Here is a 16,611-nt window from a genome sequence, read left to right as displayed (position 1 = left end):
AGAAATGGTGGAATTGTTAGTAATTAATAAATGTTCTAACTTTTCTTATTCAAATTAAGGGGGGGGGGGATTATCTCCAAATTATGGCATCGTGTTAATAATATGCATTAGTAATGGTGGAATTGTTAGTAATTAATAAATGTTCTAACTTTTCTTATTCAAATTAAATAATATTTGTGACACGATGAACCCCCACTTAGACCATGTCAAGACACCCAAATAAATATGCTTTTGATTAAGCATATTAGTTGACCCAACAATAATAATAATATGCATATATTTGTAGCTAAATTAATAATTTTGTAATAATTAAGTACCAGTCTACCATATAAGATAACCCACTTGCTATTCTAAGTTGGAGAAGCCAAGGGTTGGGGTTACACATGAGAACATGTAAGACAGTTTTCTTTCTAATCATTGACCTTATGTAGTAACAATATGGGGCAAATTCTTACGACTTGGGTTTCAAAGTGCTTCTGAAAAAACTAAAAACGTAATGGTTTGTTTGGAAGTGCTTTTAAATGACTGAAAGCACTTTTGGTTAAATTGTGTTTAGGACCAATCCTTAGTAAGTGTTGATGCACAAAATCCGGAGGATCTTGGACCAATGTAAATCCGGCCGTGAATCACACAAACGCTCAAGAACACAAAGATGTATCGTGGTTCACCCCAATGTTTGGGCTACGTCTACACTGATGTTGATTATGTATGAATGTATGGATTATAATAGATCGGCAAGGGAGCTCTTTGTGGATGCAGTCCTTGCCATTTTGCTCTCTGTTTGACTGAGAGGGTACTACCCTCTATTGTTGTGAGGGTTGAGTGTGAGACTCTTTGTTTCTCTTTGGATGTGAGGGTGAGACCTTTTGTTTCTCTCTAGCCGTGAGGCCTTTGTGGATCTCTAGTGAAGGTGAGACCTTCTTATGAGGGTGAGGGAGAGTCTCTTTTATAGAATAAGGGCTCCTTCCCATTTTACATAAATCATGGGCTTAGAGATGAGGCCCAAAGACGAGACCCAATATATGATACTAACAGTAAGCATGCAAGTGAATCATATAAAAACACTTAAATTGCTTTCTACAAAAAACACATAACTGATGCTTCTTACAGAAATACCATAACTGGTGCTTCTTACATGAAGCACATGAAGTGTTTTTGAAACCCAAAAACATATTTTTTCTAAAAGTATTTTCAGTCGTTTTAAAAACATTTCTAAATGAGCTCTTATCTGACACTAAATATGTTTTCGATTATATTTGGTAAAGAAAAAACTTAACATGTACATCCTATATCTTAAAGCACTTTCATTAAAAGTTTATGGTAGGTACTCTTTCAAGAAGCACTTCCACAAATCCACACAACTAATAGACAAACCTCGAATTTGTTTTTGAATGTAAGTGCTTTCTGAAAAGTAGTTTTAGACGACCCTATATTTTAGATTAGCCGAAGCTTGCGCTCAAAGCGACAAAACGATCAACAACAACAACAACAACAAAGCCTTTTCCCACTAAGTGGGGTCGGCTATATGAATCCTAGAACGCCATTGCGCTCGGTTTTGTGTCATGTCCTCCGTTAGATCCAAGTACTCTAAGTCTTTTCTTAGAGTCTCTTCCAAAGTTTTCCTAGGTCTTCCTCTACCCCTTCGGCCCTGAACCTCTGTCCCGTAGTCACATCTTCGAACCGGAGCGTCATTCGGCCTTCTTTGCACATGTCCAAATCACCGGAGCCGATTTTCTCTCATCTTTCCTACAATTTCGGCTACTCCTACTTTACCTCGGATATCCTCATTCCCAATCTTATCCTTTCTCGTGTGCCCACACATCCCACGAAGCATCCTCATCTCCGCTACACCCATTTTGTGTACGTGTTGATGCTTCACCGCCCAACATTCTGTGCCATACAACATCGCTGGCCTTATTGCCGTCCTATAAAATTTTCCCTTGAGCTTCAGTGGCCTACGACGGTCACACAACACGCCGGATGCATTCTTACACTTCATCCATCCAGCTCGTATTCTATGGTTGAGATCTCCATCTCATTCTCCGTTCTCTTGCAAGATAGATCCTAGGTAGCGAAAACGGTCGCTTTTTGTGATCTTCGCTAGATTGCTCCGGTCATTAGCGTGGATAAGTATATAAATGGATAGAGATAGGAAAGCAAACACAAGATGTACGTGGTTCACCCAGATTGGCTACGTCCACGGAATAGAAGAGTTCTCATTAATTGTGAAGGGTTTACACAAGTACATAGGTTCAAGCTCTCCTTTAGTGAGTACAAGTGAATGATTTAGTACAAATGACATTAGGAAATATTGTGGGAGAATGATCTCATAATCACGAAACTTCTAAGTATCGGAGTGTGGTGTCGTCTTGACTTGCCTTATCTGTCTCATAGGTAGATGTGGCATCTTCTCTGGAAGTACTCTTCCTCCATCCAGGGGTGGTATCTTTAACTGGTGGAGATGCACAAGGTAATGTATCAATTTCACTTGAAGCTTACTTGTAGTTTCAGGCTTGGTCAAGCGCGATACAAACCATGTAGTAGGAGTCCCCCAAGTCGCCGAGCTAGGGGGTCTGCTGAAAGAGGTGACAGACAAGGTAAGCAATCAGAGCTCCGACTGATTGTTCACCTTCTCCCCATCTTGCAGCAGCATGAAGGATAAAGAGAAGAAAAATGAGAAGAGATGATATGAGATACTTTTGCTTTTGAAGAAGTAACTTTCCACAGGCTTATTCTTGAACTGAGCTGGAGGGTTTTCTGGTTTCCTCCAGAGTATAAGGCCGACTGAAGAATTTGAGGGTCAAAACAAGTCCATCAAATCTAGAGTACGTTCCACCCTGCTGATATGGGATACTTTTGCTTTTGACAGAGTAATGGATGTATCGGCACGTGTGCTGTTACGCTTGTCTCCACATGCTTCCTTGTATCCTTCGCACTTGCCCTATCTGTTCCTCAAGCAGATGCGGAATCTTCCCTGGAAATATAAGATGTTGAAGATGAGTACTCGAGAGCAATGCCAGGTAAGTAATCAGGTAAGGGGTTCCAGGCAGTCAGTTCCTGGCTGGAAGCTTGATTCCAAGTGCTGACTGATTGCTCTCTTTCTCCTTGTCTTGCAGGTAAAAACAAGGCCAAAGGAAAAGACAGGGAAAAAGCATGATATGGGATACTCTTGCTTTTAACCCTGATGATATGAGATATTCTTGCTCTAGTATAGCTTGTTTGCAGAGGTATTATCGGGGGGAAGGAAAGCTGAATATTTCGAAAGGCTTCGTTGGGAGTGCCCTCTCAGATATGATGAAGGGTTGAGCATTTTTGCAGGTCTGCCTGTCTGTTGGGGATGGAGGTCGACATATATAGGAGTCTCCCTAAGAAGTAGTAATGTTATTCCTTTACCCTGCTTGGTCATAGCACGGTAGTGGGAGCTGCCAGTTTCACATGTTTTAACTCTGTCAGAGCACTTTGAAAAAGTGGTCTGTGGTATCTGGCTCTCGAGATTCGGAGAACGATGCCTCTTCGATTTTTGAGAAAGCAATCATGCTGGGGGTCTGGCTCTCGAGATTCGGATAGCAGTGTCTCTTCGATTTTTGAGAAAGTAATCATGTTGGGAGTTTGGCTCTCGAGATTCGGAGGGCGGTGCCTCTTCGATTTTGGAGCAAGCAATCTGTTGGGAGTGTTGTCTCGAATGTGAGTAAAGGTTGGGCATGTTTGCTAGTCTACCTTGCCACGAAGCACAAAGGTTGACACACAGGGACTTTCCAATTATCCAGCAATGGTACTGTTCCTTTACCCTCTCTTCGATTTTGAGAAAGTAGTCATGTTGGGAGTCTGGCTCTCGAGATTCGGAGGACGGTGTCTCTTCGATTTTGGAGCAAGCAATCTTGTTGGGAGTGTTTTCTCGAATGTGAGTAAAGGTTGGGCATGTTTGCTAGTCTACCTTGCCACGAAGCACATAGGTTGACAAACAGGGACTTTCCAATTATCCAGCAGTGGTACTGTTCCTTTACCCTTGTGGGTAATAATATGGTAGCTAGACCTTCAAAATTTATGTGTCTAAACTTTGTTAGTGCTGTTTCTTTGCTATTCTTTTACCTTTCTTGGTCAGAGCGATGTAGTGGGAGTTGCAAGCTTCACGTGCTCAACTTTGGCAGAGAACTTTGGCAAAGTTATCTGTGGTACCCATGAGCTATTGTTGCGTGTGAGAAGTGGGTGATTGAACAGTAAGATTCATGTGCTTTCTACTTCACCAGAAGTCTTCGACAGAATGCCCATAATTTCTGCAAAGCTGAGTGTGCATGTGACAGGTGCTGACAAGGCTAGAAAAGTAGGTGCCTCTTCGATTTCTGAGATCGGCCCTCGTGGTCTCTAAGCAGCCCAGCTTTTGAGAAAGCGAGCGCCTCTTCGATTGATTCGGAGAACGATGCCTCATCGATTTTTGAGAAAGCAATCATGCTGGGGGTCTGGCTCTCGAAGATTCGGGGAGCAGTGTCTCTTCGATTTGTGAGAAAGTAATCATGTTGGGAGTCTGGCTCTCGAGATTCGGAGGGCGGTGCCTCTTCGATTTTGGAGCAAGCAATCTTGTTGGGAGTATTTTCTCGAATGTGAGTAAAGGTTGGGCATGTTTGCTAGTCTACCTTGCCACGAAGCACAGAGGTTGACACACAGGGACTTTCTAATTATCCAGCAATGGTACTATTCCTTTACCCTCTCTTCGATTTTTAAGAAAGTAGTCATGTTGGGAGTCTTGTGCACTGGGTACGACCTTTTAGTCATGTTGGGAGTCTGGCTCTCGAGATTCGGAGGACGGTGCCTCTTCGATTTTGGAGCAAACAATCTTATTGGGAGTGTTTTCTCGAATGTGAGTAAAGGTTGGGCATGTTTGCTAGTCTACCTTGCCACGAAGCACAGAGGTTGACACACAGAGACTTTCCAATTATCCAGCAGTGGTACTATTCCTTTACCCTTGTGGGTAATAATATGGTAGCTAGACCTTCAAAATTTATGGGTCTAAACTTTGTTAGTGCTGTTTCTTTGCTATTCTTTTACCCTTCTTGGTCAGAGCGATGTAGTGGGAGCTGCAAGCTTCACGTGCTCAACTTTGGCAGAGAACTTTGGCAAAGTTATCTGTGGTACCCATGAGCTATTGTTGCGTGTGGGAAGTGGGTGATTGAACAGTAAGATTCATGTGTTTTCTACTTCCCCAGAAGTCTTCGACATAATGCCCATAATTTCCGCAAAGCTGAGTGTGCGTGTGACAGGTGCTGACAAGGCTGGAAAAGTAGGTGCCTCTTCGATTTCTGAGATCGGCCCTCGTGGTCTCTGGGGAGCCCAGCTTTTGAGAAAGCAAGCGCCTCTTCGATTTCTGAGATCAGCCTTTGAGGTCTTTGAGCAGCCCAACTTTTGAGAAAGCAAACGCCTCTTCGATTTCTGAGATCAATCCTCGTGATCTCTAAGCAGCCCAGCTTTTGAGAAAGCAAACGCCTCTTCGATTTCTGAGCAGGCGCCTCTTCGATTTCTGAAGCTCCGTCGAGTGCAGATTTTTATAGGGGCTGGCATTAAGTTCCAAAGCACACTTGAATCTCCACCAGTAGAAGCTTCATTCTTGCACTTCTAAGATCTTGATTTGTCCGACCTCTTCTCTCTTCAACACCTTTGAAAATGTCTGGCCCCTCCGACCGTCGTTTTGACTTGAACCTTGTTGAAGAGGCAGCCCCGCCTTCTCCAGACAACATATGGCGCCCATCCTTCGTCTCCCCTACTGGTCCTCTTACCGTTGGGGATTCCGTGATGAAGAATGATATGACCGCTGCGGTGGTGGCCAGGAACCTTCTCACTCCCAAAGATAACAGACTACTTTCCAAACGGTCTGATGAGTTAGCTGTTAAGGATTCGCTGGCTCTCAGTGTTCAGTGTGCAGGTTCTGTGTCTAATATGGCCCAACGCCTATTTGCTCGAACCCGCCAAGTTGAATCATTGGCGGCTGAAGTGATGAGTCTCAAACAGGAGATTAGAGGGCTCAAGCATGAGAATAAACAGTTGCACCGGCTCGCACATGACTATGCTACAAACATGAAGAGGAAGCTTGACCAGATGAAGGAAACTGATGGTCAGGTTTTACTTGATCATCAGAGATTTGTGGGTTTGTTCCAAAGGCATTTATTGCCTTCGTCTTCTGGGGCTGTACCGCGTAATGAAGCTCCAAATGATCAACCTCTGATGCCTCCTCCTTCTAGGGTTCTGTCCAGTACTGAGGCTCCAAATGATCCCCCTCCGGTGCCTTCTCTTTCTAGGGCTCTACCGACTGCTGAGACTTCTCCTAAGCAACCTTTGTGAAGGCTCCCTCTTGTGTGTTTATTTTGACTCATGTATATGTACATATTTGTAGCTTATCGGGGATATCAATAAATAAGCTTTCCTTCATTTCAACGTATTGTGTTAAATACACCAAAGCCTTCTTCGCTAAGTTCTTTGAATTTTCTTTTGTTGAAGCTTGTATGTTGAAGCTTTCTGAGTGGAGCATGTAGGTTGGGGTAGTGTTCCCTTAATTTTCCGAGTGAGGAAAACTTCTCGGTTGGAGACTTGGAAAATCCAAGTCACTGAGTGGGATCGGCTATATGAATCTTAGAACGCCATTGTGCTCGATCCTGTGTCATGTCCTTCGTTAGATCCAAGTACTCTAAGTCTTTTCTTAGAGTCTCTTCCAAAGTTTTCCTAGGTCTTCCTCTACCCCTTCGGCCCTGAACCTCTGTCCCATAGTCGCATCTTCTAATCGGAGCGTCAGTAGGCCTTCTTTGCACATGTCCAAACCACCGTAACCGATTTTCTCTCATCTTTCCTTCAATTTCGGCTACTCCTACTTTACCCCGGATATCCTCATTCCTAATCTTTTCCTTTCTCGTGTGCCCACACATCCAACGAAGCATCCTCATCTCCGCTACACCCATTTTGTGTACGTGTTGATGTTTCACCGCCCAACATTCTGTGCCATACAGCATCGCCGGCCTTATTGCCGTCCTATAAAATTTTCCCTTGAGCTTCAGTGGCATACGGCGGTCACATAACACGCCGGATGCACTCTTCCACTTCATCCATCCAGCTTGTATTCTATGGTTGAGATCTCCATCTAATTCTCCGTTCTTTTGCAAGATAGATCCTAGGTAACGAAAACGGTCGCTCTTTGGTATTTCTTGATCTCCGATCCTCACCCCTAACTCGTTTTGGCCTCCATTTGCACTGAACTTGCACTCCATATATTCTGTCTTTGATCGGCTTAGGCGAAGACCTTTAGATTCCAACACTTCTCTCCAAAGGTTAAGCTTTGCATTTACCCCTTCCTGAGTTTCATCTATCAACACTATATCGTCTGCGAACAGCATACACCAAGGAATATCATCTTGAATATGTCCTGTTAACTCATCCATTACCAACGCAAAAAGGTAAGGACTTAAGGATGAGCCTTGATGTAATCCTACAGTTATGGGAAAGCTTTCGGTTTGTCCTTCATGAGTTCTTACGGCAGTCTTTGCTCCTTCATACATATCCTTTATAGCTTGGATATATGCTACTCGTACTCCTTTCTTCTCTAAAATCCTCCAAAGAATGTCTCTTGGGACCCTATCATACGCTTTTTCCAAATCTATAAAGACCATGTGTAAATCCTTTTTCCCATCTCTATATCTTTCCATCAATCTTCGTAAGAGATAGATTGCCTCCATGGTTGAGCGCCCTGGCATGAACCCGAATTGGTTGTCCGAAACCCGTGTCTCTTGCCTCAATCTATGCTCAATGACTCTCTCCCAGAGCTTCATTGTATGACTCATTAGCTTAATACCCCTATAGTTCATGCAATTTTGTACGTCGCCCTTATTCTTGTAGATAGGCACCAAAGTGCTCGTTCGCCACTCATTTGGCATCTTCTTCGTTTTCAAAATCCTATTGAAAAGGTCAGTGAGCCATGTTATACCTGTCTCTCCCAAAAGTTTCCACACTTCGATTGGTATATCGTCTGGGCCTATTGCTTTTTTATGCTTCATCTTCTTCAAAGCTACAACCACTTCTCTCTTCCGGATTCGACGATAAAAAGAGTAGTTTCTACACTCTTCTGAGTTACTCAACTCCCCTAAAGAAGCACTCATTTCATGTCCTTCATTGAAGAGATTATGAAAATAACCTCTCCATCTGTCTTTAACCGCGTTCTCTGTAGCAAGAACCTTTCCATCCTCATCCTTGATGCACCTCACTTGGTTTAGGTCCCTTGTCTTCTTTTCCCTTGCTCTAGATAGTTTATAGATATCCAACTCTCCTTCTTTGGTATCTAGTCGTTTATACATATCGTCGTAAGCCGCTAACTTAGCTTCTCTGACAGCTTTCTTCGCCTCTTGCTTCGCTTTTCTATACCTTTCACCATTTTCATCGGTCCTCTCCTTGTATAAGGCTTTACAACATTCCTTCTTAGCCTTCACCTTTGTTTGTACCTCCTCATTCCACCACCAAGATTCCTTTTGGTGTGGGGCAAAGCCCTTGGACTCTCCTAATACCTCTTTTGCTACTTTTCGGATACAACTAGCCATGGAATCCCACATTTGGCTAGCTTCCCCCTCTCTATCCCACACACATTGGGTGATTACCTTCTCTTTGAAAATGGCTTGTTTTTCTTCTTTTAGATTCCACCATCTAGTCCTTGGGCACTTCCAAGTCTTGTTCTTTTGTCTTACTCTTTTGATATGTACATCCATCACCAACAAGCGATGTTGATTAGCCACGCTCTCTCCTGGTATAACTTTGCAATCCTTACAAGTTATACGATCCCCTTTCCTCATTAGAAGAAAATCTATTTGTGTTTTTGACGACCCACTCTTGTAGGTGATCACATGTTCTTCTCTCTTCTTAAAGAAGGTGTTGGCTAAGAAGAGATCATATGCCATTGCAAAATCCAAGATAGCTTCCCCATCCTCGTTTCTCTCCCCAAAACCATGGCCACCATGAAAACCTCCATAGTTGCCTGTCTCCCTGCCCACGTGTCCATTTAAATCTCCTCCTATAAATAACTTCTCCGTCTGAGCAATTCCTTGCACCAAGTCTCCAAGATCTTCCCAAAATTTCTCCTTCGAACTCGTATCCAACCCTACTTGAGGTGCGTACGCACTAATCACATTGATAAGTTCTTGTCCTATTACAATCTTGATTGCCATGATTCTATCTCCTACCCTCTTGACATCTACAACATCTTGTACCAAGGTCTTGTCCACGATGATGCCAACACCGTTTCTCGTTCTATTTGTGCCCGAATACCAAAGTTTAAACCCTGAGTTTTCTAGATCCTTTGCCTTACTACCAACCCACTTAGTTTCTTGTAGGCACATAATATTTATCCTTCTCCTCACCATAACTTCCACTACTTCCATAGATTTTCCCGTTAAGGTTCCTATATTCCACGTTCCTAAACGCATTTTGCTCTCTTGAACTCTACCCTTCTGTCCTAGCTTCTTCACCCTCCCCCGTCTAATAGGATCAAAGTACTTCTTTTGTGTGTCCCGGGTAAAGTTGATAGGAGCATATGCTCCCAAACAACTTTGAGTGGAGTCGTTCGAAAAGAAGTTTCTATGGCCCCCTTGCTCATTTAACACTGCATCCGGGTGCCGATGGAGATACAGCGACCCTTGCTCACTTATCACTGTGCTCGGGCCACACAGCGCGCCACTTACGGGTGACGCCCTAGCTTTAGCGCGATTTTGTTCTGGATTCATTTTCATAAGGATTCGACGTGATCATGGAGTGCCGGCTGTCGACTACCTGACGCCCTCCCCCTCCTCCTTTATCCGGGCTTGGGACCGGCCATGTAAGACATAGGCGGAGTTAAAGCGACAAAACGATCAAACCAAAGAAAAAGAAAACATAAGAAAGAATTAAAGGCGGGTTACATCTAAATTAACGAGGCATTGGCAATTGGTGGTACCGGCCGAAAACGACCCCAAAGTCTACAACTTTACCGGCTTTGCTTTCCGCACACCATGTTGGGTTTAGTTCAATTTTTCCCCACCCATTTAATCATAATTTCCTTTTAATCGCCTCACCAAGCCAGTCTCACGCCCGTCAAAAACCGCGTCCTCCTTTTATTCCATCAACTCCGAGTCCTACTCGGACACCTGCTTTTTGCTTTTGCTTTCAGTTTTCTTCCCTTTTAATTTTATGCAGTTTTTCTAATATTCTTCAACTGGGTCACTGTCCTTTGAGTCATCAACCTTGACCCAGTATCTGCAATAACGGTTCAGAGAATCAGAGTCAAAGAAACAAATGGATCAGAATTCGTTTCTGGGTTTTCAGCCGGTGAGGTATGTGATTGTTCTTCGTCAACTTTGATGGGTCTGCCTCTGTCAGTCTTGACTTTGTGAATTTCTGCGTATTTGGGCATTTGGGTTGGTTCTGATTTCTGGGTCTGTTCTGGTTTTTGATGATAGAGCATGTAATATAATTGGGGTTGTGGGAATTGGGGAGATTGGTTTTTGGTAGTTAATTTTGGTATATATACGCGCGCGCGCACACACACACATATATATGTGTGTATCTAGCCATCTAGGGGTGTGTGTGTGTGTGTGTGTTGCTGAATTATCATTTTTCTTATGCAAATAAGTTTCTGCCATTGATCTTCAGCATACATATGAACAAATCTTCAGCATACATATGAACAAATAAAGCAGTTAATGGAAAAATAAAAAAGGGATTATCTTGCAGTGCTTTTTATATCTTTAGTGAAACAAGCAAGATACAATTTTTATGCATAATATTCATGGACATGTTATTTCTCCTGAAAAAGTTGCACAGTTCAAATTTTGGAAATGTGCCAATTCCGTTTTGAATCGGGCAAGGTAAGAAAGTAAAGATTTTCGATCACGTTGCTTGTGCTCGACTGATTGTACTTTCAGTCATCATCTCAATTTAGAGATGTATGTGGCATTCAAATTACTGTGTTCTGAACTCAACTTGTCATGTTAGTACAATATTTGTGGACAAGGAATTTGAGTGGTCATTAATGTGTTTGCCGATCCTATGGCAGATAATCCGTGGCATTTATGCCCTGCAAGATGTTCTCATTGCCTGAATCTCAGAAGAGACCAAAGAATGGTTCATCAAACTGATCTTGTTATCATTGGCGTCTCTGTTGGTCTAGCCCTCGGAATTTTGATTGCTGTACTCATATTTTTTGGCATAAGGTGGTATAAAAAGCGTGCTAATCTACGACAATGTGCTAATGAGCGTAGTCTTACCACTCTACCTATACGCACAAATGGCTTAAGTACAACCACTGACTATAGTGCGTCTCTTTCAACTTCCAAAGCTATTCAAGGAACCGAGAACCTTCAAAAAAGTTCTCCGCTCTCTTGGTGGAGTCATCACAGCAAAGATCGATTTGCTTCTGCATCAGGCGTACTTAGATACTCTTACAAGTATGAATTTCTAAATTCTGCAAGAGCTCGAACCTTTTGAGCTACACAAAAGTTACATACTGCTGTATTGGTTCTTATTTTCCATTTTCTGGAAGCGGTTTCTTTATTAGGTTTATAGTCCCTGTAAGGTATTTGGAATGAGATCCTATGATATGTGGCATATCTAATGCTTGATACCTTTTTCAGAGCTGTACAGAAAGCCACTCAGAATTTCACAACCCTTTTGGGACAAGGTTCATTTGGTCCGGTATATAAAGCAAAAATGCCTGCTGGAGAGGTAGTAGCTGTTAAGGTCCTTGCTTCGAATTCTAAGCAGGGAGAGAAAGAGTTCCAAAGAGAGGTAAAGACTCACGAAGTATATTTCGAGTAGGATTTGTGATGGACAATTTTCCTTCATGCCTACAGAGCTGATATAAAAATACTCTTGACATATATTGTAGAATTTGCAACCATAACGTAACTTTTTGCCCTTTGGTCGAAAATAATACAAGTAGAATTTAAAATTTCAACAATCTGCTAACCTAATTATCGTACTATCTGTGATACTTAACTTGAGGTTTATATCCCTTGAAGCAGATTGAGTTTTTAATTTTTAGGTGGTCTTATTGCAGGTATCTCTGCTAGGAAGACTGCATCATCGGAATCTAGTGAATCTAGTAGGATATTGTGTAGATAAAGGGCAGCGTATGCTAATCTACGAGTTCTTGAGTAATGGAAGCTTATCGAACCTTCTGTACAGTAAGCTCAGAATCTTCTGTATATACATTGAAATAGTATATTAAGTTTGATTGAGGGCTAAATCATAAGGAAACTCAAGAGTCTCTGTTCATTGATTTGACCTAGACCTAGAGATGTCTTACGGTCTTTTCTTGTTTCAGTTCCTCAAACCTTAGACTAAAACTTATATAGGGAAGGATTTCGGCTGATTTGAGAATCATCTTGCTCTACGTTCATGTAGGTGAAGAACAACAGGTTTTGAGCTGGGATGAAAGGCTACAAATTGCTCTTGACATTTCACATGGAATTGAATACCTTCATGAAGGGGTATGATATTGAGTGTATCCTCGTTTTGTTACTGAACAAGTTCATTCATTCATCTCATTCACTCTAAGTTTTTTTTAACAGGCTGTCCCACCAGTTATACATCGTGACTTAAAATCTGCTAATATACTGTTAGACGAGTCGTTGAGAGCTAAGGTAATCTGGTTTAAATTTCTATTGGATCGACATGCATAGTAGTCAATGGTGAATGTTATGTTCTTTATGTGCTCATGTCATTCTATCCTCACCTTCTCCGGTGCATTTAACAGGTTGCTGATTTCGGATTGTCTAAGGAAGAGGTCTATGATGGCCGGAATTCTGGTCTGAAAGGTACCTACGGCTACATAGATCCGGTATACATATCTACAAACCAGTTTACAATGAAGAGTGACATCTACAGTTTCGGAATTATCATATTTGAGCTAATTACAGCCATCCACCCTCACCAAAACTTGATGGAATACGTTAGTCTCGTGAGTTCCTTGCACTCTGCAAAACAAATTTATTCTTACGGTTACTTCTGTTGCGCAACTGTTTTAACTTACTTCCACTTTTCCCCTAAGGCTGCTATGGCTCCAGATGGCGTTGATGAAATACTTGATAAGCAACTGGTTGGAGAATGCAACATCGAAGAAGTGAGGATGCTAGCTAGAGTTGCTCACAAATGCTTACATCAATTACCGAGAAAGCGGCCTTCCATAGCAGAAGTGTCCCAGGCTATATTGAAGATAAAACAGCGGCGTCTCGCTAAAGAAGATACCATGTCTTTTGCAGGTGAGGAGTTTTCAAGGGCTGTAAGCCGAATAGAAGTTCAGCAGGTGGAGCTGAGTAGAATAGCGAGCGTGAACGAAAGAGTAACTGAATGAACAAGAAGAATTTTGTTTCCAGTTTTGAGCTTGCGTCTGTTCATTTTAGATGTTGAATATCATACACCAGAACATCGTAGAATTTTCCCGTCTTAGTAATACATATATATATGCTTGAAACAAATTTATTCACTCTCTACACAAAGTCAAGAAGCCAACAGAGTCTGAAAGTTAAAAACATTAAGCAAACGAAAAGACAGTTCTCGCCTCCATTGGCCGACTCTCAAAGGGCAGTTCAGGCTCTGGAAGCAGTTCTTCCCGCAAAAAGACTTCTGAAACAAATAAAATAACACCACCAAGCATAACACCACCAAACATCGAACCTTACAAGAACTCTAATTTGATTTATTTATCTAACAAACTAAGGCCTCAAAACTGGCATGAAGTCCCTAGCCTTTGTCTCTGCCTCTGACCCGCATTCCCCGTTTTGCGATTAGCGAAAGCAGGACGCAGCAACCTCTGGAAATTCTCAAGAAACCGCATCCATTCCTCTTCATTCATATCCGCTAGCTTCACAAAACTGCTGCTCACAGGCAGCTGCTCATTCACGCTCCTGTTTCCAGATGATATGCCAGCCAAGTAGCCATTCTTCTGCGTTGAACCTAGGTGTCGCCAACTCTTCTCCCCAATGCTGATGTTTCTCAATGATGTTGACAGCTTCGAAACATTTGGAATCTGATCCTGCACCACGGTTGCACATTCATTCGTCCTCAAAGGTAATTCATTACCTTCAAGCCCTTCAATGTCTTCCTCCGCACTCTCCTCTAGTTTAGTAAGTGTATATCTTCTGTTTCCACCTTTTGGTCCAAAAGGGCAATTCCCTTCACTTTCCATTCTCATTTCCTTACTTGGACTCAAATCCAACTCCTCCCCACAGTCTAGGTCAAATTGAACCTCCCCCTTGATTGCTTTCTGTTCAGAATAAGATATTTCCTCCTCTAACAGTTTCTTTGCTTCGATGCATATTACCTCAAGTTCGCTCGGCTCCTCCTCATGACCAAGAAACTCCCTACTCATCATCTCGCCAATCTCAGAAAGACAGAGGCCAAAAGCTGCAGCTCCCTTGAGGAAAATTGTGCAAAGAACCAAGACGCGTAGGCATGCATCTCGAATCATGGGTAGCTCCATTCTAAGCATATCAGAATCCTTCAAAGGATCAAGTTTATCGATATATGCAAGCTCATCATCTGAGAAAGGAATTGATGCCTGTGGCCAGTGTATCCACTCAAAGTATGGATCCTCCAAGCTTTCAGGCAGACAAAGGCCATGATCGATGGGTACAAGCTCCACCTGACCAAACTTCCCAGCACCATCAAGCTTTCTAACCAGAAGGTTCCCAGCATGCCTGTCCGTGTTTAGAATCCGGATATCTAGGATCCCTATTCTGTGCACAGCATCAACAGGGAAGCTAGAAAACCCGTGATCACTGGCGTCAAAATCATGAGGAATGAATTGCTGCAATGATGCAATCTTGCTTGCTTGCTTTCCATTTTGATGCATATTACCCTTCACTCCATCATTAACATTAAAAACGGAATGCGTGATTTTCACAAGTGCAGTGGCAGGGACCTTAGCAAAATTGTTGTAGTCAAGAAGGAATGCTGCAACTTCTCTAAATCCTGTCTCCCCAACCCGCACTGAACGTTTGAGACCTGGTTGTCCAAGAGCTTTCCCAACAAAACCTTTTGGGTTGTTTGGAGCAAAAGGTTCCTCATCCGTCGGTTTCACAATGGCAATATTTTCACCATCGCAATTTCTAAAATAATATGCACCTCCAAGACCACTGTGAACTGGAACGGGATCAATCTCATTTCTTATTGCCTTCACAATATCCCAAACCAGCTTTTTTGTTCTGGCAAACTGATCCGAGTATCCCAGTACCTCAATTGGACCGCTCTGATCCCTCTGCTGAAGATCCTTCCCGGTAGGTGAAAGACAAGGGGTAGAGGAGCTTCTGTGCAAGAAGTTCTTGGTGAGAAGAAGAGGAGAATCATTTCTAACAATGCTGAGATCATTCTTCAACACCATGTCACCACATACCAATGAACTCTCATCAGTTGGGACATCAAGTGCAAGCCGCAATTTCCTCTTCACCGTGTGTGCATTATCACTCCTATCTAGCTCTATACCCAAAACAGAACCGGCTTCAGTCTGCACAAAAACACGTCTCTTGCCAGAATTTCTTCTCTCAAATTTCTTATCCCCATGGTACTCACCATTAAGAGGTCCTTTGAAGGTTGCAACTGCCATCTGGTTATGTACAGGTTTATGCAATTCAGGAGACATGCAAGGAATCAAAGAAGTGGCAATGGCAAGTTCCAATGCCGGCAGTAGAGGCAGCGGCAGCAGAAGAGAGCTTCTCTCTCAAGCAGACGCCAATCTCAAACGCCGGCACCAATTGACGGAGAATGTTTGCACCGTAAACAATCATAATCAAACCAAGTAGAAGGCAACTGCGATTTTCACATTGGAAAAAGCTACATCGAAGAAGCCACCTACTTTTGCAAATTTTTCTACATTGGAGATAATGCTGGCCATTCCAAAAGATCATAGTCGTTAAATTAATTTATTAAACAGAAATTTCACAACAGAAACGAAATTCTAAGATAATCCTCCTTTAAATACATAAAATTATCTCAAAAGATTCAATCACCAAAAGCAACTGAACTCTACTTTTCGAAAATTCGAATCACCAAAAGCAATCTGCATCATGAACTTTCAATCCAAACATGCAACCCCAAGAATCGAATTTCAATTTCTTGTCCATTCAATTCCCCTATCCAGAAGCTTCTCACTTTTTATTTTATTTTTTTCAATACTTCTCCTCCAAAATCGGTAACTTAGAAATTTCCAGTAATCGTTTAATTTGTACAAGAAAAACTACTTGCAAGTGTGAAATTCATAGAAATTGATCATAAAATTTACAGTACCAACACAAACACAAGATTCAAATGCTAATCGCGGTTCGAAATTGCAAAATTCGCTAAATATTTGTGTCTCCTAATGCTGAGCTCAGAAAAAAAAAAGCGAACGAGTGAGACTTACCGGAGACCGCGAGATTGAGAACCGGACGGCGGAGCCTTACCGGAGATCCACCGCCGCTGAGACGAGAGGGAATCAGAGACCGACGGACGGCGGAGATCGGATACGATCAAACATCGACGGCGGCGATCGATCGAACCTCAAAATCCGTGGCAGTTTCGTCCTCTCTCTCACTGTCTCCGGAGTTCGTCTCTACCTCCCTCTCGCGAGAAGCGGAAAGG

The 16,611-nt window shown here is 42.5% G+C and overlaps 2 protein-coding genes across 3 annotated transcripts; one reads left to right on the top strand and one right to left on the bottom strand.

Moving 5' to 3' along the window:
* Positions 1-9,932: 9,932 nt before the first annotated feature.
* LOC103442458 (calcium/calmodulin-regulated receptor-like kinase 2) lies at positions 9,933-13,472 on the top strand. Its single transcript, XM_029107902.2, has 8 exons — positions 9,933-10,328; positions 11,051-11,441; positions 11,628-11,781; positions 12,053-12,179; positions 12,400-12,485; positions 12,567-12,638; positions 12,752-12,955; positions 13,046-13,472. The coding sequence occupies exons 2-8, from the start codon at positions 11,116-11,118 to the stop codon at positions 13,346-13,348; spliced, it is 1,272 nt and encodes a 423-aa protein (XP_028963735.1). The 5' UTR covers positions 9,933-10,328; positions 11,051-11,115; the 3' UTR covers positions 13,349-13,472.
* On the bottom strand, positions 13,460-16,611 carry LOC103442457 (phosphatidylinositol 4-kinase gamma 7-like). 2 transcript variants are annotated; one of them, XM_008381242.4, is made up of 2 exons: positions 16,394-16,611; positions 13,460-15,878 (listed from the first exon to the last, which is right to left on the bottom strand). In XM_008381242.4, the coding sequence occupies exon 2, from the start codon at positions 15,632-15,634 to the stop codon at positions 13,718-13,720; it is 1,917 nt and encodes a 638-aa protein (XP_008379464.1). In that variant the 5' UTR covers positions 15,635-15,878; positions 16,394-16,611; the 3' UTR covers positions 13,460-13,717. The 2 variants fall into 2 exon arrangements, with proteins under 2 accessions (XP_008379464.1, XP_008379465.1); XM_008381243.4 differs by having other exon boundaries at positions 13,460-15,598; positions 16,394-16,610.

Source organism: Malus domestica, chromosome 09 (assembly GCF_042453785.1).
Source record: "Malus domestica chromosome 09, GDT2T_hap1".
In the NCBI taxonomy this organism is placed as follows: domain Eukaryota; kingdom Viridiplantae; phylum Streptophyta; class Magnoliopsida; order Rosales; family Rosaceae; genus Malus; species Malus domestica.
This window is presented reverse-complemented; position numbering and strand designations above follow the sequence as displayed.